General features: G+C 71.6%; 2 protein-coding genes across 3 annotated transcripts; both read left to right on the forward strand.

The window, feature by feature from the left end:
• Window positions 1-503: 503 nt before the first annotated feature.
• Window positions 504-6,666, forward strand: STMN3 (stathmin 3). Of its 2 annotated transcripts, XM_084247631.1 has the most exons (5): window positions 504-555; window positions 4,699-4,794; window positions 5,000-5,175; window positions 5,721-5,912; window positions 6,323-6,666. In XM_084247631.1, exons 1-5 carry the CDS (start codon window positions 537-539, stop codon window positions 6,380-6,382), a joined length of 543 nt encoding a protein of 180 aa, XP_084103757.1. In that variant the 5' UTR covers window positions 504-536; the 3' UTR covers window positions 6,383-6,666. The 2 variants fall into 2 exon arrangements, with proteins under 2 accessions (XP_084103757.1, XP_084103758.1); XM_084247632.1 differs by lacking the exon at window positions 4,699-4,794 and having other exon boundaries at window positions 535-555.
• Window positions 6,667-12,946: 6,280 nt separating this feature from the next.
• Window positions 12,947-19,810, forward strand: GMEB2 (glucocorticoid modulatory element binding protein 2; the record flags this gene model as incomplete). Its single annotated transcript, XM_084248210.1, has 9 exons — window positions 12,947-13,077; window positions 16,142-16,227; window positions 16,533-16,660; window positions 16,804-16,907; window positions 17,835-17,992; window positions 18,312-18,383; window positions 18,500-18,637; window positions 18,778-18,900; window positions 19,170-19,810. 9 exons carry the CDS (start codon window positions 12,947-12,949, stop codon window positions 19,796-19,798), a joined length of 1,569 nt encoding a protein of 522 aa, XP_084104336.1. The 3' UTR covers window positions 19,799-19,810.
• Between the last annotated feature and the right edge of the window lie 2,278 nt (window positions 19,811-22,088).

A 22,088-nucleotide genomic window follows, 5' to 3' on the forward strand; every position in this document is an offset into this window, starting at 1 on the left:
TTGGCTCCTCTTACACCCCAGAGAGGGCCGAGCCTGTCTTCTGCCACAGCAGTGGGCGTCTCCGTCTCACCCCAGGGTCCTTGTTCTGGCCTCCCCGGCCCCATGCATCCTCTCCTCTGCCCTAGAACCCGCTCGTCCTCGGGTGCTTGTGATAGGCTTTCCTGACCAGCCCCCTCCCCTGCTGCCCTCCCCGGCCAGCCTCTGGGGCTTCTGAAGAGCTCTCCATCCCCAGGGTGCCCGGAGCCGCGGGTTCCCCCCACCAGCCCCTAAGGCCGGCACAAGGACAGCTGGCCTCGCTGTGGCCCAGGCTTGGGGAGGATGGGCACGTTAGTCCTGCCGGCGCCGGGCTGGCCCCTCCCTCCCTTCCTCAGCTCCCGCCACTCTCCGGTGACGGCTGCAGCCGGCGTGTTCCCTCCCTCGCTCCCTCCGCCCTCCGCCCGCCTCCCGCCCGCCCGGCACTGCAGCATTCTCCCACTGCAGCTCCAGCCGCCGCCCGCGCCACTCCGGCCTCCGCAGCCCCCGCCAGCACCAGCACCATGGCCAGCACCATGTCCGGTAGGTGCGGCCCGCGCCTCCCGCGGTGGGCCCGGGCAGAGGCCATTGTCTGCTTTTCCACGTGGGACCCCGGGCACTGGCAGGGAGCCGGGCGGCTGCGCCAAAACCGCAGGGGCAGCGGCCAGAGGCGGCGGCCGTGCGACCCAGGGACCAAGGGTGGGGCCAAGGCCCGGGCTGGTGCTGGGGAGGGCAGGGGCCGCGCCCTGGGCTGGGGGACAGGAGCGCGGGCACCACAGCCCCTCGGGGCGCAGCGGCGCCAGGTCAGGGTGACTGCACCGTGCCCTTGGGGGGGCATGCTCACGGGGCGCAGACAGGGTCTCCCGAGACTCCAGCCGAAGACCGGGGTCAGACCCAGGCTGGGGGGGGGGCAAGAAGGTGGGTCCCCTGGCGGGAGCCCCAGCACTGAGCAGCCCGGCGCCCTACGCCAGCAGAGCACAGGGAGGGGGAGGGGACGGGCGGGTGGGGGAGGGGACCCCTGGGAGCAGGCGGAGCCGCCCTCCCTGCATAGGCTGGAGACCACTCAGCCCGGGGCTGCGGGCGGGGGAGGCGCGGCTCTGCCTGCAGCCCTCCCAGAGTGCGGGGCTGCCCCTCCGTCCCCCACGGCCTGCCAAGCCCGGGCAGGGCGCCCCCCTCTTCTTTCTTGGCCTGCATCCCCGTGGAGCGCTGGGGTGGGGGCCGGGGCTGCTCTCCACACTGGCGGGGCTGGCAGCCACCCGCCCCCCACTCCACTCCCACCGGGAGCCACACCTTTGCCACCAGCCTCACCTCATCCTCTCCAGGAGCCGGGCTCAGCCACCCACGTGCGCCCCCCTCACCCCGCCCCCGTGGGGCGCTGCCCTTGTCAGGGAGCAGAGCGGGCCTGACAGCGCCCCTCCCCCCGTGCAACTGGGGCCTGTCGCCCTGGTCTCCTCTGCACACACAGCCAGAGGCCTTCGGCCAGCTCTGGACACAGTGGGCGCCCCCCCACCCCACCCCAGGGCTCCAGGCCCTTTCCATGACGGCGGGGTTGCCGTCCGCATGGGGATGGACCCCCACCCTGCTTCCCATCTCCCGGGCTGGGTTCAGGGGCCACAGGGGCGGCTCTTCTCCGCCCCCTTCCTAAGAGCCCTGCACCTGCTGCTGTCCCCTGGGGCGCCCGGGAGTGGCGCCCAGACCCCACAGCCCCGCTGCCCGGCTGCCACCCAGGCGGGCTCCGAGTCCTCCTGGGTCTGGGTTAGGTTGCAGGCTGGTGATGTGGGGCTTTGTCTCTTTCCCTTTTAACTTACAAGGGCTTGCCAAAGAAGCAGGCAAATCCAAACCAAGAGCGGCCATTGGTGCCAAGGAAACCTTAGGTGCAGTGGCCACTGGCTCCTGGGCACCTGGGTCAGCCAGACCTCTGCCCCCGACGTGGGCCCAGCCTTCCTGTTCCAGAATGCAGCCCCGGAGCCCCGGCCCGAGTTACCCCGGCCCTCCCGTCCACGCTGCGGGGCGGCCTGGCCCAGGGTGACGGCAGGCAGGTGACTGAGGCGGCCGGATCTCCTCTGCTGGGAGACTCCGGTGCTCCTCGGTGCACACGGCTGCCTGCCAGGTGCTCCCAGCTGCCAGAGGACTGGGCCGCGTCCACCAGCAGCTTCCTGGCGCCCCTTCCTGGAGGCCTCCTGGTTCTTGGGGCTCACGGGGAAGAAGTGGCCAGCCTTGGTGCCTGTGCTCCACAGCTGTGGCAGAGTCCTGCTCACTGTCCCGGCACTCTGCCTGGAGGCTGTGCGCACTCCGTCCGACCCCTGGGCCTCGGTGTCCCCGTCTGGATGGGGGCTGCGGCCGGGGCCCCACGCCTCCCCAGCGAGTTTTCTGTAGAGACGAGGTGGTGAGGGCTGACGGCGAGGTGGCTTGCTGCGGGCCGGTCTGGCACCGTCTTCTGACTTGACTTCAGACACCCAAGCACCCAAAAGGCCCTGTGCATTTCTGCTGCTGGACACGTGCCGTGGCGAGGGGTGTCCCTGGTGTCCCCGCGGTGGGGGGCAGGCGCGGAGATGCCGGGGCTGCCTGACCTGGGCTGTGTCTACCGCCGCGACATCATCCCTCTACAACACAGCTGCTCGAGGCCCCTCCAGCTCTGAGCATGGGCGCACCTGCTGCCCCCTGGGCCGGCGCCCGCCCTCCGGCCCTGCAGTTTCCCTCGCTCCCCTCTCCAAAGGTGACGCTCCCTCCTGCCGACCTGGTCCTCTGGCATGCACATGGCCTGGCCGCAGAGCAGGCCTCTCCCAAGGCCCTCCGGGGGTCGCTCCCCTGGCTGCGTGAGAGCTGGTCTCCTGGGAAGAGGTGCGTCCCGGGCACCGGCCTGGGGACAGCGATGCAGGACTCCCCTGACCATGCTCTGTGCTGAGCTGCTTGCCTGTAGGCAGCTGCAGGACACCCCCTCAGCCCGGGTGGACAGTTGTCTCCGGCAGACCTGTGACCTCAAGGGCTGTGGCCTCCAACTCCGGCCCGTTCCTGCCCACACAGCATTCACCCTGCTTGAGCCGCAGCCAGCCGCCCTGCCAAGGGCACGTTCCCCGCCGCCGGCCTGTGCGCGGCTCCTCTCCCGGCGAGGTGGCCCTCCCCGGGGCTGAGATTTGCATTCAGGAGGAACCATCTCCAAGGCCGGGTGGGGCTGGGGCCTATGGCCAGGAGACAGCTGGGCTGGAGGGGTGACCAGTTACAGGCCCTTCCTCCCGAGCCCAGGGTGCCCATGCCCAGGCCCCTCCACTCGGCTCCACACCTGCCTTTCTGAGCACAAGGTGGGCTGCCTGCCAGCCCTCCCCAGGGCCCAGATGCACCAGGTCTGAGTCCCCGCATGGGCGGGATGACCTGCAGGCAGGCTCTGGGGTGACCCGCTGCCCCTGTGAAACTCAGTCACACAAGCTCTGCGTGCACAGGTGCTGTTTGCGAAAAAGCAAAATTGCCACGTCAGGCACACTCTCCCTTTGGGGGCCACTCCCGCTGCCCCCCATATCCTTTCAGCCTTCAGAAATGCCTACCCTGCCTCCCCCCAAACCCCAGGACACGCTGTTGCCGGCCTCTGTGCACCCCCTGGGGTGCCAGTGGGGCAGGCACCAGCACTGGAGACCAGACAGCACCATGCTCTGGGGGGGGGGCGATGGGGGGCCCGCCCAGGCCGAGGCGCCTGGCTTCTGCCTCCCCAACTCCAACAGCTCAGCCAACAGTCTCCCGTGCGGTCAGCTCAGGGCGGTTCTCGTTCCCTCTGCATGTCCAGCTTGTGCCTGCCCTTGAGGGGGCTGCAGGCGACTGAGTGCTGCCTCCGTCCTGGGGTCGTGCTCCCTCCCCCTTCCCCCTGGAGTGTTTCTCTGGAGACCCCACCCCCCCCCAGCTTCCCTAGCCAGGGAGGCTCACACAGAGTGCAGGTCCCTAGACTGCACTTGGGGAGCTGCAACAAGGACGCCCTGCAACTGGGCCCCTGGGGAGATGGGCCTTGGCCCGGGCACGCCCCCTGTGCGTCCACCCCAGCCCTGGCACCCTTCCAGCTGGGCCTGGAGCCCAGGCTGGCTCGGCAGCTGGCCGGTGCTGAACGGACAGCTCCCTTCCCTGCGCCGGCTGAGGGTGTCCCGGGAGGCTGGATTTCCCGCCGGGGGTGGCCCGACACATGAGGGCCAGTGGGGAGGAGGCGCATCGGGGCCTCACCCAGGTGTACAGCTCAAGAAAGTGCTGCCGCAGCGGCAACACCTGCGCTGTCTGGTCAGGGGGTGGGGCTGCCTCGCCCCCCAAGTGGGCAAGTGTCCAGGAGAGGGAACGGGTCATGTGGAGGGGCCGAGGGAGGACAGCAAGGTGCATGGTGACAAAGGCTCAGAGAGACTGGACAGGCGTCGTGAGATGGTGATGGACAGAGCGCCAGGCAGGAGGATGGACAGACAGCAGGACGGGCACAGGCAGGAGTGCCTGGAGAGAAAAAGAGGGAGAGGCGAGGGCTGAGGGGGCAGCAGGGCTGAGAGAGCAGGACCCAGAGGCATTTCCTGGGACAGTGGGGTCCAGCTAGTCAGGAAGGGGAGGGAGCAGTGGGGAGGAGGCTCAGGACAGGGGCAGGTGGGGGGTGCTGGGGGGTGGGGCTGGGCAGGGAGGAGGCCCCTGTGGGGGGCTGGGGGTGCCCTGCTCATGCTGGCCTCCCTGCAGCCTACAAGGAGAAGATGAAGGAGCTTTCCGTGCTGTCCCTCATCTGCTCCTGCTTCTACTCACAGCCGCACCCCAACACCATCTACCAGTATGGGGGTGAGTGTGATCCTGGTGCTGTCTGGCCAGCTCCTGCTCCCCCTCGCCCTGCCCCCTGTGGCTCTCAGGGCCCCCTGGCTTGATGGCTTTGGAGAAGGTCCTCCAGTGGGGACGGGTTGGGCTGGCTCAGGCTCAGGAGCAGCTGCGGCCCCGGGCGCCCGCCTTGCTGGCCTCACCCAGCCCCGCCTTGTGTGTCGCCCTGCAGACATGGAGGTGAAGCAGCTGGACAAGAGGGCCTCCGGCCAGAGCTTCGAGGTCATCCTCAAGTCCCCTTCCGACCTCTCCCCAGAGAGCCCGGTGCTCTCCTCCCCCCCGAAGAGGAAGGACGCCTCCCTGGAGGAGCTGCAGAAGCGGCTGGAGGCGGCCGAGGAGCGGAGGAAGGTGAGGCCCCTCCTGGCCTCAGAGGTGGCCAGAGGCCTCCTGAGGCGCGGCGGCGTCCTCGGGCGCAGGGGGCTCGTGTCCGGCTCGGCCCCTGGCCTGGGCGAGTCCGGCGGCGGCAGGGCGGGGGATCGGGGTCGGGGGCGGCAGGGCGGGGAGGCGCGAGAACCGGACACTGGGGGGGACGGGCGTTGCCGCAGGCGGCGGCCGGGGCGGGGGTGGCCCCGGAGGCTGGACTGGCATCCGGCTGGCACGGGTGGCGCCTCCCACGGGCGGGGAGCTGGCGGCGGGCGAGCGAAGGGAGCCCGGCCTCAGGCCCCTGCGGGCCCGCGCTCCCCCCGCCCCCCAGGCGCCCCCCCCCCCCCCGCGCACGCAGAAAGGCGCCGGCCGCGGGGTGCGGGGTGCGGGGTGCGGGCCTCGCGGCGTGGCGGAGAGTGACCGGCGGCGGTGCGCGGCCGCGGGGGTCCCGAGGGCGCCGGCCGGCGGGGGGCTCCCGGCGGGGCGCAGCAGCGGCGCGGGGCGCAGCGGCCCGGCTCACCCGCCCGCAGACGCAGGAGGCGCAGGTGCTGAAGCAGCTGGCGGAGCGGCGCGAGCACGAGCGCGAGGTGCTGCACAAGGCGCTGGAGGACAACAGCAACTTCAGCCGCCAGGCGGAGGAGAAGCTGAACCACAAGATGGAGCTCAGCAAGGAGATCCGCGAGGCGCACCTGGCGGCGCTGCGCGAGCGGCTGCGCGAGAAGGTGCGCGGGGCGGGCGGGGCCGGGGCAGGTGGCGGGCGGGCAGGTGGCGGGGCCGGGGCCGGGGCGGGCGGGCAGGGGGCGGGGACGGGGCCGGGGCCGGTGGACTCGCCGTGCGCTGCAGGAGCGAGGGCGCCGCTTCCGCCAGGGCCAGGTTAGCCCCGAGGCCCCTTCCACTGGCGCTGGCGCAGCCGGGCACGGACCTGTGGGGCCAGGCCGGGGCGCGGCGAGGCCTGCCGGGGCACCCTCCTCCCGCCCCGGGTCGCCAGGGCCTGCACCCGGGAAGGGCCTGCACCTGGAGCCACAGAGCTTGGGTTTGTGCGCCACCCCGGGGCAGAGCGCTGGTCCCCCGGGCTGCTGGTCCCCCGGGCTGCGGGGCGGGGGGCAGGCCCTACCCATCCTGTCCCCTGCAGGAGCTGCACGCGGCGGAGGTGCGCAGGAACAAGGAGCAGCGCGAGGAGATGTCCGGCTAAGCCCGCTGGACCCGGCCCTGGGCCCCAAGGGGACAAGACACACTGGGCTCTGGCCACGTTAGGTCACCTTTGTCTAGACGCACTTTTGTCCCTGTCCCTCCTCCCCTCCCGCCCACATCCCCCCACCCCCGCTTCAGGCTCCTCGGGTACTCGAGCTGTCCAGTCCTGTGTGAGTGGCTGACCACAGGCTCTCCCTGGGGGCCAACTGCCCTTGGCTCAGGCCCGGCCAGCGGTGGCTGGGCCCCTGGGGCCTCTAGTGGGCGGTGACCTCAATAAACGTAGTATGGTGGCAGGAACTTGGAGTCTGCTGCCTCGTGCTGGCCAGCCCTGCCCACAGACACAGCACTGCCCGTGTGTCTTCTGGGAGGAGCTGGGCACTGTGGACCCCACCCACAGTGTAGACCTGGCCGCCCTGGAGCCACGTGTGGTGCTCATGGCACCTGTGGAGGGCCTTGCGCGGCTACATGGGGCACCCTGGGCAGGGCTGCTTCCCGGGCGTGGGCCTTCTCCACCAGGGACTATGAGCAGGCCGCTGCAGCCTGGGGGTTGGGGGCCCCATCGACACCCCTGCTACCGCCCCCCTCAGAAACGCCCTCCTCTATGGGCCCTGGCCAGGCTCTGCTGGCCCCCACCCTTGGCTCTGACAGAGAAATCGTCCCCTGGTCCTTCTGGTCCTCCAGGCAATGGGCTGTTCGGGCAGGAGTGGCAGGGGTGAGTGGTAGCCACCCAAGTGCTCCTCCGGGGCCCCAGAGCCAGCGTCTGGAAGCTCCCATGCTCCCCCAGGGCAGCCTTCCAGGGCTCAGCCAGAGAGCAGGCTGGGACTGGTCCCTGCAGTGGGTGAGGGGGAGTAAGGACCCTGCCCCAGCCCCCCAGAAACCTCTGCAGGACTGGACCCAGCAATGCACACAGGGTGCCTCTGTGGCCCGAGGAGGGATGTGGAGGCTGCCTTCTCTGCAGCAGCAGCCGCCCAGTGCCAGGGGCGTGCCTCACCAACACTGGCTGTCCGGGGCAGGGGGTGCCACGTGGCCAGGCATGGGCAGTGTCCAGCTGGAGCACCCACAGCCGACTATAGATATCCTGGAGACGCCAGGAGGTGCGTGGGCAGCTGCGATGGCGTGGTGCTGCTGGGGGCGGACGGCCAGGGCCCAGGCACCTAGGTGGCTCACCACCTCCTGGGGCTGCCCGTCCCCCTCTGATGTGGGGACCATGGGAGCCCTTCCGGGGTGCTCCGGGATCTGGGAGCCAACAGCTCCCTGGTGGGGGTGGGGGCACAGGGTGCAAGTCGACTTCCTGGCGCCAGCAGTGGACACACCTGACCCAAAGGCACATGCAGCTGCTGGGGTGCCCAGCCGGGACCCCAGTGAGGGAAGAGGTGGCCCCTGGTGCACCCCGCTCATGCCCTGCCCCTCTGCGGTGCGCAAGGCTCAGCGGGAGCACCGTCCGGAGGGCGGCCTGTCCGGAGCCACCACTCTCCCAGGGCTCCTGGCCCCTGGGGCCGGGGCGGCATGGTGGGGGCAAGTGGTGTCTGTGACGCGGGGCCCTTCAGAGGAGCAAAGACGGCCTCTGGGGAGAGGGGCAGGCAGTCAGGTCAGTGCTGCCTCAGTCTCCCTGGCATGTGGGCCGGGCGCAGTCCGGGAATCTTCCTGAGTCCCCCACGAGGCCTACGCGGCCTCCTGTTCCCACAGCCAGGCCTCTGCCCAGCCCACAGGCGTGGCCTCCCTGGGTAGTGCCATGGGCAGGAGGCTGGTGCCCAAGAGCTGACCCCAGGGTCAGCGACAGCGGCCTCCAGTGACCAGGTCACTTGGGAGAGGGGGTGGCCACCTCCTCTGGAAGGGGGACATGCAAGGGTCACAGGCATTGCTGGAAAGCCCTGGGACTCGGCTGTGAGCAGCCCAGATCAGCAGCCGCGGCTACTGGACCTGCAGCTGCTGCCTGAAGCCCCAGGCAGGTGCAGTGTGGGGCTCGGCGGACACGCGGGAGGGCGCTCGCGAGGCCGGGCCAGGCCCTGGGCACTGCCTGGGTCCTCACCATGCCTGTGGGTGGGTCACAGGGCAACCTCTCGTGTGTCTGGTCAAGTTTACAAAGGTGCCCCCAGGCCCCCACTGGAAGGACCCGCCCAGGACTCCCCCTCGGTGCCGCACCAGCAAGGACTCTCGGGGACGCTTCCCTGCCTTTGGCTCCAAGGACCCCAACGGTCCAACAGCTCGTGGAGGCCCCAGGGCTGTTTCCGTGGGCCACGCGGGTTGACATCCATCGGCTACTTCAGGAATTAAAACTCAGAGGCTTAAGAGCCATTCATTTGAAAACGACACCCCCATAGCGTGTTAACAAATTGAAACACACATTCAAAATCAATGTTTTCCTAAAACAAAACAAAGCAAGGCAGGAGACTGTCGCTGCGGCACTGGCACTTCCCAGAGTGGCAGATCCGCCGGCAGCCGGCTCCTGTGAACAGCCGAGGTTTCCCCTTCAACACTGGGGAAGTCAAGCGGCCCAGCTCCTGCGACTCCCGGAAAGACTAAGTTCAGCTCTGCCGTCTGCCGTGCACCTGAGCTGGCTCTGCCCTCAGGGCCTTCCCAGGCCGTCCATCCAGTGTGCGCCAGGCCGCCTGGAGAGCGACGGACACAACATGGTGCAGTTTCCACACGCTGGCCTGGTCACCTGACGGTGCAGAGGAGGCAGGGACGCCGTGGACATTAGACGGAGGCCCCAGGGCACCCCTGCACCGCGGGTGGGGTGTCTCGGCCAGGGCAGAGGCAGGCGAGCAACCCGGGTTACTGGGGGGTCCTGTGCGGACATAAGGGTCCTGAGGAGTGGAAGAGGGGGGCTTGGAAAGGCTGAGAGTGGCGTGGGCAGGTGAGCGGTCAGGAAGGGGGAGGGGGGGTGCGAGCCAAGGGACAGGGCACCTCCAGGAGCTGCTGCGTCTGCCGGGGCCGAGCCCGCCTGCTCGGCCGCCCCTGCATCCAGCAGGCAGGGAGGGCCGGGAGCGGGGACAGCAGGCGGTGACAGGCGTGGCGCCGCGGCTGCAGGGCGGCAGGCTGACCGCCAGTGCAGGACACACTGGCCGTCCCGTCCCCCACCCGGCGCCAAAGCGCGCGAGGCACAGGCCCAGCCACGGAGCCCGCGCCTCGGCGCCTCCCGGCCGGCCAAGGGGAAGGGCCGGCCAAGGGGAAGGGCCGGGGAGCCCAAGCTCCTGGGGCAGACCCGGGGGCGCCCCTCCCCCGCCTCACAACCTACCCCTCCTCCCACTCGGAAACCGGCCGCACCTCCGGGGTCCTCGGGCTTTCCCAGAGCGCTCCCGAGCCCCCTGCACCCCGCAACCCACAAAGCAGAGCGCCGGGGCGGCGGGCTCGGACCCCGCCCCTCGCCCGCGGCTGCGCGGCCTCGCGGGCCCCCCGGCAGTGAGCTCCGGCCGCCGCGCGGGCACGGGACCCCCCGGCAGGCCGCGCCCGAGCCGGACTTCGCGGGGTCCTGGACATGGGGCGGCCCCGCGCCCCCCCGCGCCCCCCGCCGCGCCCGTCCTGCTGCTCGCGGGAAGCCAGCCGCGGCGCCCAGCGGCCCGCGGGCCCTGGGGCTTTAGCTAACGGGGTGTCAACAGGCCCGTGCGGCCAGTCGCACCGGGCGCCCGGGAGCAGCACCCCGGGGCCCCGCGCCCTCGACCCACGCGCGCGCCGCCCGGGCCCGCCGAGGCCCCGCCCCGCCCCGCCCCGCCCCAGCCCCGCCCGCGCACCCCGCGCACGCGCGCCGCGACCCGCCGGGACCTATTTCCCAGCGCCGCTCGCCTCCGCGCCCAACGCCAAATAAGTCGCCGGGCCCGCCCGTCCCCGTGCGTGCGCGGCCTCGCCGCCTGCGTCACTAGGAAGCGCGCGCCCGGCCCGCCGCCGCCGCCGCCGCCGCCGAATCCCCAACAAGGAGCGGAGCCCGCGGCCGCCGCCGCCGCCGCCGCCGCCGCCGCCCCCGCCGCCCGCCGGCCCCGCGCAGGCCCGGCCGCGGCCAGGTGAGCGCCCGCGCCCCCCCGCGGCGAGCCCCGCGCCGCGCGCGCCGTCCAGTCAGGGGTCCCTGCGGAGCGTCAGGACGTTACGGCGGGGGGAGGGGAGCGGGGGAGGGGCGGCGGCCGCGGCGGGCGTAGCGTCAGCGTCGGCGTGGCGTCCGCGGCGTCGCCTCCATGGCCGCGCCCCCCGCCCCCGCCCCCGGCCCCCGCCCGGGGCCGCGCCCCCCGCCCCCGCCCCCCGCCCCCGCCCGGGGCCGCGCCCCCCGCCCCCGCCCCCCGCCCCCCGCCCGGGGCCGCGCCCCCCGCCCGCGCCCCCCGCCCCCGCCCCCCGCCCCCGCCCCCGCCCGGGGCCGCGCCCCCCGCCCCCCGCCCCTGCCCCCCGCCCCCGCCCCCCGCCCGGGGCCGCCCCCCGACCGCCCCCCGCGGGCGCGGACCTGGCGGGAGCCTGGGAACCCGCGGGGGCGCGGCGGGGGTGCGAGGCCGGCTGTCGGGGCGCGGCGGGGGCCCCCAGGCTCTGCTGCCCCCGCGGCCGGGACGGGAGTGGCCGCGCGCCCGCCCGAGCCCGGCCCGGAGGCGGGAAGCGGGCGCGGGGACGCTCGAGGCGGCGTGAGGCGCTGGGGGCACCCCCGAGGGCGCCCGGGAGCCCCGCCGCGCGCGTGGGGCGGCTCCCGCTCCCGAGGGCCCGCGCCCGCCCCGGGCCCTCCCCTGGCGGACACTCCGCGCCGCGGGGGCAGCGCCGGGGCCGGCCCGCGAGGGTCCGCGTCAGCGCGGCTGGGGCGGAGCCGGCGCGGCCGGGCGGGGTGCGGGCGGGGTGCGGGCGGGGTGCGGGCGGGGGACGGCGCCCAGACGCGCGGGTGCGACGGTCACGAGCCTGGAGCAAGTGCCCCGCACGCGGGGGCTGCGGGGGCCGTGGCCCGTGCGCTGGGCGCTGCTGTCCCCTCAAGCTGCCCCTGGGCCTCGGAGAGGCCACCCGCCCGGCCGCCCTCGGGGCTGCGGGCAGCTGCGGCCTGGGAAGAGCTGGAGCCCTGGAAGCTCCGTACACCGAGGCGCAACAGGGGGCGCTGGTGAGCAGCTCCGTGGGGCTCATGACCCTCGTAAGGCTGGACCCCGCAGCCGCTGCCCGCTGGCGGCCCAGTGGGCCCGGACACCTTGTCGGAATGTGCTCTGGAAACAACTCAGCAATCACCCGGGCCGGTCCACACTCGTGGGCGGCGGGCCCGGCTCCCCTTTAGGGAGGCAGGATGCCCTTGGTAGGGCTGTGGGGCACCCCAGGGCTTGTTGCTGTCTGGGTACCCCCCCAGGCCTCGGAGGGTCTTCCTGTCCCCGCGCCCTGCTCCGGGGAGCACCCCTTATCCCTGGCTGGCTTCAGAGCCTCGCCTCGCCCCTCACGCGTCACCCCTGGGCTCCCTCCCTGCGGGACAGGGTGGCCCTGCCGGGCCCTTCCCTAGGGTCTCGCTGCTCTCTCGTGAGTGTGCTTGGTCCTCGGCTGCGGCCCTGCGGGCCTCTGCGGACTGTTCGTCCTCGAGTCCGTCAGATTTCCCCAGGTTGTCGTGCGTCAAATACGCTGGGCTGTTCTCTTGACCGGTAAATACTTTATGTCCGTGAAGAAGAGCTGGGGTGCAGGCCAGGGGTGCAGGGGAGTGAGAGGACTCCCCAGAGACAGAGTGGGGAGCAGAGCAGGCGCCCTGGCCGGGGATGGCCGCAGGCCGCAATGGCTGCCGACAGCTTGATAGCACCGAGACTCACCCCTTGGGCCCAGGGAGGCCGGTACTTTGAACTTTAAGCTGTAGACCCGGTCTGGGGGATGCCGGTGGCTTGTCGTGGACACAGCCTGGCCGCCCACCCAGCTGGCCCAGCCTCGGGAGTCCTGCTCACTCGCTCTGCCCAGAGGCACCTCCAGAGCCAGCTGAGAACCGCTGGGTGGACGTCTGTCCTGGAGGTCACTTCTCAAATCCTTTAATTTGCCATTTCAGGGATCAGGTCCCCACACAGGTCGGGGAACCCCAGCATTCACAAGCCACCGGGCGTGCCCTCTCTGCAGCTTCCTGTCTGCACCCTCTGGGCCCCCATCCCCTGGGCAGAAACCCAGGCTTCCGTGTGGCCCCTGTGCTGCCACCTCCGGGGTACACCCCGCCGGGCTGGGGAACAGACGCTGGGAAGGGGAGGCCGTGGGGCCCTGCGCCTCCCAAGGACTCGCGGCCCGTGCAGCCGCAGGGCTTTGGCAGAGGCTGCAGGCGCGGCAGACTAAAGAGCGTCAGGAACGGCTCCCTCCAGCCGGGCTCCCCCTGTCCCGGGTGGGAGCGAGGCCCGTTCCTGAGAGCTTCTGTCCTCGGTTCTGGGGTGAGGGCGCTTCTGAGCTTGAGCTGGACAGAGGATCCAGCAGAGGCAGCGGGCAGCGACCCCACCTCCCCCTGCTCCCCTGGGTGGGACCCCGAGCCCTGGCCCTGGAGCGCCCTCTGCTGGCGCCGTCCTCTGCCGGCTGCCGGGGCTGCCCGGGCCTTGGATAGACGCTGCCCTTCAGCGTGGGCATCACCTGGCGCGTTCCTCCAGGACTGTGGACCGGAGGAGGCACCATGGCGACCCCGGACGTGAGTGTCCACATGGAGGAGGTGGTGGTGGTGACCACGCCTGACACGGCGGGAGACGGCAGCGGCCTGGAGGAGGTGAAGACGGTGCTGGTGACGGCCAACCTGGCCCCGCACGGGTGAGCACGCGCCCCTGGTGGGGACGGGAGTGGAGCGGGCACCCTTCGCTTCAGCCCCTGTGCTCCCTGGCGAGAGGGCCCGCCTGCTGGGGGGACAGGCACTAGGGCGCGGGCAGAGCAGGCCTCCGACCTGCCCCTCCCCCCTTTTCTGGAGCTGCCCCTGTCCTGGGGGCGGGACCCTGTGCCGACCCACCTGTGGGGCCTCCGTCCTCTCCAGCAGGCCGAGGGGCGGGTCGTGGCCCTGGGGCCCCCGGCCTGCCCACTGGCTGGGCGCACCCCTCACGCAGCCAACCGCCAGGCTGCGGCCTCTCCTGCGGCAGAGCTGGGCACTGGCTGTGGCGCGTGTGGACGGGGTTCCTGCCGCGTTCCCGCCATGGGGGGAGGCTCAGACGCCCCGGCTCCCCCGCCCCAGGTGCACCACTCTTCAGACCCTGAGGGCCCCGCGTGGGCTTTTCATTCCGTGTTTAATTGGCCACTTTGCAGGGGACGTTTATGAGAGATCTCAGAACAGCTTCTGGTGAGAGGTCCGGGCGGCGAGGGAGAGGTGCTGCGGAAACCGGCCCCACGGGGAGCCGGGTGGTGGGGCAGACCCTGGGCCCCTCCGCGCCCCATGGGGCAGCGCCCAGGCAGGCTCCGGGCCTCTGTTCTGCAGGCGGGCAGGTGCGGGCCCCCTGTCTCTGCATACGGAGCCCCTTCCTCCCTGGGCGAGGGCAGGAGCACGAGCGTCCGTGTCCCCGGCGCTCTGCACCCTCCCACTCGCCGCGAGGCTGGTGGCGCCTTTGCTTCCCCGTGAGAACTGCTGGGCTCTGGGGTGTCCCCTCAGCGTCGCCCCGCGCAGCCCCCATGCCTGGCGGCTCCACCAGGTGTGCTGGCCGAGGCAGGGGTGTCCTTCCTTGGTGCCTGGGCTGGCCAGGCTGGTGCTGCGGGCCCGCGGGCTCTGGCACTTCCCGCTCGTGGCTGTCACCTGGGCCCCACGGTGGAAGGCACCAGCAGCATGTAGGGCTCCCAAGGGCTCCTGGGGCCTGGACATCCCTGAGGCTCGTCGGGCTGTGCCCCGGCAGCCTGGGGTGCTCTGAGCAGGCTTCTGGCTGCAGGCGGGGTGCCTGGGAGGCCCTGCGGGTGTTTGTCCCTCTCTGTGGGAAATCTCAGCCGCCGTCTCACTGGTTTGAGGCTGAGACTCTTGTTAGTTTTGTATAACTGGGGGCGTGAAAGCTAGTTAATTACATTGTGGGAGCAGATTTCTTTTCTGGCTGGGTTTTGGGGAACTGGGGAGCATTCCTGTGTGTGGCAGTCGGGAAGGCGGCTGCCCCCACCCACCTCTTTGCCGTGGCAACAGCACAGGCAAGCTGTGGGGGAGCAGCTGCAGGGCCTGGGCAAGCCCAGGGCTAGGTGGGACACCCGGGGGGAGGCGGGACTGGCGCTGGTGTCCTCCTGGGCCCAGCCAGGTGCTGAGCAGGTGCTGGGCGCCTCTGTCCGAGAGGCGAGGCGCACACAGGTTGGCAGCGTGGACCACCCAACACTGCTGGCCCGGGCGGCTGGCCCTGCTCAGGAACACTCTGGCCCGGCAGTTCAGGCTTTTGCAGCGCTGGGATAAGCTGCGAGGACCGTGGGCAGACGGGGTGGACATGCCCAGGCCCGGCCGCCCCACTGCTGTGAAGCGCTCTGCGTGGCCTGTCAGCAGCCCTGCTCCTCCCTCCTGGGTGTCCCTCCAGGCACTCTTGGCCCCAACTCGTCCCCAGGGCCAGGGCCTGATTGGCTCGCATCAGGGCCCCGCTGCCATGGTGGCTCCCCCTGGGACCGCGCTTGCTCTGCCGTGGCCGGGCGTTAGTACTCTGGGGCTCAGGCTGCCGCTCTCCTTTGTTCACCACGTCTTGGGGGGAGCCTGGGTCACCACATCACACGCCACTCCCGGGCGCACCACCTGGTTTGGCCCCGTGCGGTGCTGGCGGCGGCTGCTGCACTTTGGAGGGAGCGCCGGGAGCCCAGCCCAGAGAGCCGGCGCCTGGCCCACCTGCAGCTGAGGCCTGGCCTGCAAGCCGGCCCTTGGGGGCAGTGACCAGGGATCAAAAGGGACACCCCGTGCCCTTGACCTTGTCCAGCTGCTCCTCGGGGTCTGAGCCTTTTTGCGGTCACATCTAGGAATCTCCCGGCCAGATGCTGCCCTGGAGCTGAGCTGCTCCCTGCAGGCCTCTATCCTCTGCGGTCCCCGCATGCTCCGCTCCGCGCAGAGTCCAGAGCTGACCACACTCTGCCGTTCATGGCCTGCGGCGCCCCACCCACCCAGGGCGCGCGCTCGCCCAGCGGCTGCCATCCCACGCTGGGCTGTGGGGCCGGGCCTTGCTCCCGGAGTGCCGGGACTCCACTCTGCGGGCCGGGGGCTGCTGGTGCTCTGGCCCCATGGCTGGGGCAGGCGTGCCTGGAGGCCCCAGGAGCCGCCCCTTGAGTGGCTGTTCTGTGCACGTGTGTCTCGGGGGCGCAGGTGCGGAGCACGGGACCTGGTGCTGGGGACTCCCCCAGGCGGGGGCTGGGTCATAGGGCAGCTTGCCAAGCCCACGTGTCACCGCCCGCCTGGTGAGTTTTCAGCCCAGCAGTTCCCGTGGCCCCAGGGGCCCTCTCCCGCGGCCAGGCTCCGGCCCGAGACCCCGCGCTCCCACACACCCGCGCGCCCCCGTCAGGTCCCGGGGACACGGCTTCTGCTTTCACTTTTTTAAAACTCATCACCTGCCGCACCTTTGGCTCTTGTGCCGTGTAGGCGAAGCGTCGCCGCTCGGGGCTGTCCGTTTCCCGCTTCCTCCCCGCGGCGCCCTGGTCCTGCCCGTCCGCGCGCGGTGGCCCGCGGTTCACTTTGCCGTGGCACGAGCCTTGTCCGTGGGTGGCGTTTCCCTTTTCTAAACTGGCCTGTTCTTCGTGGCCTCTGTGGCCACGGGAGATTGTCCCACCGGGGCGGAAGCCTCACTGGAGGCGGCGGGGCCCGACGTCCGCCTCGGTGCCGTGCTCCCGCGAGGGCCCGGCCGGCTGCGCGGGCAGGGGCGGGTGCTGACGTCCCCTTTTGTGGCCGTTCCAGGGCGGAGCTGACGGAAGACCCCATGGAGGCGGAGAGCGCGGCGGCGGCCTTCACCGCGTCCTCGCAGCTCAAGGAGGCTGTGCTGGGTAGGCAGCCGGCCGCGTCCTTCCCCGGAGACTGCCAGGGCCCCTCCCGTGGCGGCCTCAGCCAGGGCTCCGCTGGCATGTGGCCCCGGCCTGGGTCCCCGTCCTCGCCGTCTCTGGGCCTCGGTCAGCTGCCGCCCAGCGCGGCCGCCCGCGAGCGGAGGACCAGCCTCGCAGGCGCCTCGGGCCAGAGCGGGGCCCCCGCCAGCATCCGTGCACCAGGCTGCTGGCCCCGAGGGCGGGGGGCGGCCGCGGGGGGAGGTGGTCACGCGCCCTCTTCTCCCCTCCCCGCTGACCCTTGTGAGAAGTGAAGATGGCCGAGGAGGGGGAGAGCCTGGAGGCCGAGATCGTGTACCCCATCACCTGCGGGGACAGCCGCGCCAGCCTCATCTGGAGGAAGTTCGTGTGTCCCGGCATCAACGTGAAGTGCGTCCAGGTGAGTCGTGGCCGGGGCCCGGCCGCAGGGTGGGATGGTGGGGGGAGGGGAGGGCAGGCGCTGCCCGGGGCCACGGGGCCGCGCCTCCGGCTCTGCCTGACTCTTCCCGGTGGTTCTGGTCGCGCCTCCCTCTCGCTCCACAGTATGACGAGCACGTGATCAGCCCCAAGGAGTTCGTGCACCTGGCGGGCAAGTCCACGCTCAAGGACTGGAAGCGGGCCATCCGCATGAACGGCATCATGCTCAGGTGGGCGCCCCGGCCGGCCGCCCGGGCCCGTCTCTGCTCCGGGGCCGCTGTGCCCTGGCCCGTTCCGGGCAGGCCGGTGGGCTTGGGGGTCTCACGTAGGTTCCCGTGTGCTGGGGGCTGGGCCCACCTGGACTGCCCCGACCCGCTGCGGCTCCGGGGCTGTGGCCGGGCCTGGGTGCTGAGGGCCGGGTGCACGGGGGACTAGGGCGCAGCCTCTCCCCAGCTGGGGGACGCACTCTGGACTTTGAAGTCCACCCCGAGCTGACCCCTGACTTTGTGCTCTGGCCTTTCCGGACGGTGAGAGGCCTCCTACAGCGGTGGCCGCCCTGCCTGTGCACTGTGCTGGCGGTGAGCGCGGGGCTGGCTGCCGTGCCGGGGGCTGCCCGCCTCGCCCGCTCCACCCGGGGGCAGTGGCCACTCGCCAAGCTGGGCATGTGCTTGTGGCCAGCAGCCCGTCAGGGTCCTTGGGAGCCACGGTCTGAGCCGGGACCCAGCAGCTACGGTCCCCGCTTCTGTTCACGCTCTGGGGTGGGGCTTGGCAGCCACACCCAAGGCCCGCGAGGGAGGGGCGAGGCTGGGGAGTTGAGAGCTGGATGGGGATCCAGGCCCTGGGCGGCTGACTCTGGCCGGCGGGAGCACGGAGTCTCCCTGGTAATGCCAAGGACAGGCGCCAAAGGGGCAGGTCAGGCCACAGCCCTTGGCAGTGGGAGCCCCGCGCTGCAGCCTGGAGGGGACAAAGCCCCGGCCAGGGATAGGCCTGGACGCCAGCCCCGGGAGCCTCCGTGGGGACGCCCTGCCTGGGGGCCTGCCGCTCCCAGCTCCCGCCCCCCGGACCCCCATGATGCGTGGGAGGCCCTTGGGGCCCTGGTGCCAAGGGTCAGGGCGGCCGCGGATGGCTGCGGCCGCCCTGACCCCCGCCCGCCGCAGGAAGATCATGGACTCGGGGGAGCTGGACTTCTACCAGCACGACAAGGTCTGCTCCAACACCTGCCGCAGCACCAAGATCGACTTGTCAGGGGCCCGCGTGTCCCTGAGCAGCCCCGCGGCCACCGAGTTCCTCCCGCTCACACCCGCCACTGCGGACGGTAGGTGCTGGGCGGCCGCTTCGTGGACGGGGATGGCGGGGGCGCTGCCCTGAAGGCGTTTTTTAAACAAAAGACGGAATTTTATTGTTCCTGTGAGTGACTAAGGTGGGCGAGGTGGTAGCACAGATCCCCAGCCCGCGACTGCCGCCTGGCCCCCGGGGTGCTCCTGCCCAGTTCTGGCTGGTCTGTCCCAGAGTGCTGTCCGCTGGGTCCGGAGCCCCGAAGAATTCAGGGCTGAGGCGGGCGTCCAGTTTATGGGGGCGGGGCTGGGAGAGGTCTGGGTGGCGATCCCGTGGCTGAGCCGCCCATCTGGTCGCAGTGAACGGTTCCCCGGCCACCATCACCATAGAGACCTGCGAGGACCCAGGTGACTGGACCACGGCTATCGCAGGTACGGCCGGGTTGCCCGGGCGTGGCTTGGCCCTGAGCACAGAGCTGCTGCCCCGCCCCGCCGCAGGGCGCTCAGAGCCGGGCTGCCAGCAGGACCCAACTGTTCCTCCCCCGCAGATGACACGTTTGCCTTCTGGCGGGGGCTTAAGGATGCGGGGCTGCTGGACCAGGTCATCCAGGAGTTCCACCAGGAGCTGGCGGAGACCATGAAGGGCCTGCAGCAGCGGGTCCAGGACCCCCCCCTGCAGCTCAGAGGTGAGGCCGGTCCCGAGCCAGCCGGGTGCTCCCCTGGGCCCAGCTGTGCTTGCGGGCTTGGGGTGGTGCCCTCCCTCCTGGGACGGGGCGCGGCTCCGAGACCTGGCCGCAGCTGCCCGCCCTCCGTGTGCTGCCCTCAGACGCTGTCCTCCTCAACAACATCGTGCAGAACTTCGGCATGCTGGACCTGGTGAAGAAAGTGCTGGCCAGCCACAAGTGCCAGATGGACCGCTCGCGGGAGCAGTATGCCCGTGACCTGGCAGGTACGCGGCAACAGGACCCTGGGGGCTGGCGGGGCGGGGGGCACCAGGGCCCAGTTCCCGGGCTTGGGCTCCTGGGAGGGGGCAGGTGGCCAGGACAGTGGGCGGAGCCGTGGCCCTCCATGTCCGTGCGTCCCAGAGCCGCCTTCAGCAGCGGTGACGCAGCCCTGCCCGGGCCCTCCCCACGAGGCCTGACCCGGTGGCGTGGGCGTCCGGGTGCCCCTGGGCTCCAGCTCCCAGCGGTGCCCACGCCTGACGCCACCTGCCCGCAGCCCTGGAGCAGCAGTGCGACGAGCACCGGCGGCGCGCCAAGGAGCTCAAGCACAAGTCGCAGCACCTCAGCAACGTCCTCATGACACTGACGCCCGTGCCCCTGCCGCCCCCCGGGAAGCGGCCCCGCCTCGCCCGGGCCACCTCGGGGCCGGCCGCCATCGCCTCGCAGGTGCTGGCCCAGTCTGGGCAGCTTGCCCTCCCGCCGGGCGTGCCTGTCTCCCAGCTGGCCAGCGTGCCGCTGGGCAAGGTGGTGTCCACCCTGCCCGCCCCCGTCCTGGGCAAGGGCTCCCCACAGGCCGCCCCCGCCGGCTCCCCGGCCTCACCGCTGCTGGGGGGCTACACGGTGCTGGCCTCCTCGGGCCCTGCCTTCCCCAGCGCCGTGGAGATCCACCCCGACGCGGCCAGCCTCACAGTGCTGAGCACAGCCGCCATGCAGGACGGCAGCACCGTGGTCAAGGTGGTGAGCCCGCTGCAGCTGCTGACTCTGCCCGGCCTGCAGGGCGTGGCCCAACTGTCCCCCGGGGGCGGTGCCACAGTGACCGTGCCCTCGGGGGCTGCCCCTGGGCCGGAGGAGCACACCGCCACCATCGAGGTGGCCGCCGTGGCGGAGGGCCCCGAGCAAAAGTAGCCGCTGCGCGGCCCAGCAGACACAGGCGGCGGGCAGCCAGGGCTGCCGAACCAAAGAGAGGACACGCCAGAGCGGACCGCAGGGCGGGCAGAGCATCCGAGCCGGCCGCCGCCGTTCTGGGGAAATCTATTTTTCCATCTGTTACTTATTGATACTGTTTACACGCTGGGCCTTGACCAGGGGCCGGCGGGAGAGTATGGGAGGTCCCGCCAGGCCCCCATGGCCGCCCTGGGCCCGGCCTGCCTACTGGCTTGAGTCTGGGGGCTGTGCCCGAGCGGGACCCTGGATCCTATGGATTTGGTATCTTCCCACAGTTTTCTGTAGGGCTAGCACGGCCCCCACGCCCCGCCGGCCCGGGACTCACGTGGCTTCCAGTGCGGCAGCCTGGGGCGGGGGGCAGCCCTCCCTGCGGGTGCCAGGGCTGTACTCAGGTGCCTGGTGGGGGTGGGCACTGCCTTCAGGCCAGGCCGCAGCCTGGGGTCCCACTCTGGCCGCTGTGAGATGCTCCCGGCACAGTGGGGGTGTCCTGGGGCCTGGTGCTGGGGTGGGGGCATCGAGAGCCTGCCAGAGGCGGGTGGGCCTCTGGGGGCCCAAGGTGTCCACAGCTCTGATTCTGGACTCGGTGGGAGGAGGGCGGCACCCCCAGGGGGAAGGCATCTGGGGTCCGGGTGCCTGTGGCTGTCCCTGAGGGAGGCCCTTCCTGGGGTTTCTGGAGGGAACCAGGTGCCCGTCCACTGTCCTTCCATTTGTCATGTGCCCGCCCTCGGCCAGTCACGTGCCCGCAGCGCCCCCATCTGTCCAGCCCTTCTCAGGCTCTCACCGCGTCCAGTCGGTGCCCCAGTGCCCACCGCCCGCTCAGACCCAGCCAGGCTGCATCACTCGTGAAACTGCTTTCTGCCCGCGGGGCCTGGTGGCTGCCTCCGACCGCGGCGGGGCGCCCAGGCCCCCCGCGGCCCCCGGGACACCCGCCCAGCCCCACTCAGGCCTGCGCTGCGGCTCACGCTGCCCGGCCTCTGGGCGGGCTGGCGAGCGGGGCTCAGGCCAGGCGTGTGCCCCCCTTTGTATGTTGTTGTGCGGGCACCTGTCGGCGCTTGCATTGAAAATAAAAGTTTCTCACAGTTTGTGTCCAGAAGGCGGCAGACGAGCGGGGGGCAGTGCGCGTCCACTCCGCTGGCCAGGCCGCGGAGGATCCAGGCCCCACGATCAGAACTCCTGGCAGCACCGGGCACATTGGGCCTCGGGCCTTGGCACCTTCTGGGAGCCACGTGTGGCCACGCCCTGTGGTGGGCCAAGACGTGCCTCAGGGGACATGAAGCTGTCCTGGGGGTGGCGGCCCCAAGACCCCTCTGACGGCAGAACCCAGCCGCCTCCTGTGGGGCAGCGGGGTGCCTTGGACATGGGTGGCCCTCGCAGGAGCTCCAGGGCGGACCTCCTGCCCACCTGGCCTCAGCCCTGAGGGAGTGGGCGGGGGGGGGGTGTCCCGCCACCCGGGGCTCCTAGGACGGCTGCTTGCTGCTCGGGCCTGAGCTGGGCGAGGCTGGGCTTCCTGTGTGGGCCGGGAGGGACGCCCCAGCGGTGCGTGGGCTCTTCACAGCGTCTTGGTGGGGCTGCAGGGAGACCGCTGTCCTGGGCATCCACGCATGAGGGGCAGCAGCGGGCACCCGCGTGCTGTTGGGGAGGCTGGGCCGAGCCGGGGGTGGTGCAGCTGCAGCGACCACGGGCCCTGGGGCGGCCCCTGCACCCGCAGCCTGCCCTGGCACGGCCGGGCCTTGTCCGGGACGAGGCCCCCATCCCCTCCACTCGGGCCGCACCCCTGGGCTCTCGGCCGGCTCCTTCCTGGTCGTGGGTCTGACCCTGGGGACGGCTGCGGCCCCGCCTGGGCGGCAGACTTGCTTGACGTCTCTTAAATAAAGTAGATTTTTAAGCGTGTTGCTGGTCTGGTTTTACGGAGACGCCTGACGGTTCCGTCGAGGCGGTTTTGGGCTCGCGGCAGAGCTGGCGGCAGGCGTCTTCCCCCCGGCCGGCTCTGGGTGTCGTTGGGTCGCAGCCCGGTGGCAGGCTCTTGGCCACCTTGCGGAGCGGATGGTCTGGCCGCGGCGGGGGGTGGATGAGCCCCGCGAGAGGCTGCCGGCCGGCCGGGCCTCCGGATGCTGGTCCCTGGCCCGAGTGCCCTCCCGCCTCCAGCTTTCCGGCCGGCCGCCTCCTGCCTTTGGGTCCATCCCATGCCCTGGGCAGGGCGGCCCGTCCGCAAGGTCCAGCTGCGGCCCTGCTCCTGGGGCGCTTTCCGTGT

Source organism: Talpa europaea (genome assembly GCF_964194135.1).
Source record: "Talpa europaea genome assembly, chromosome: 11".
NCBI classification, from domain to species: Eukaryota; Metazoa; Chordata; class Mammalia; order Eulipotyphla; family Talpidae; genus Talpa; species Talpa europaea.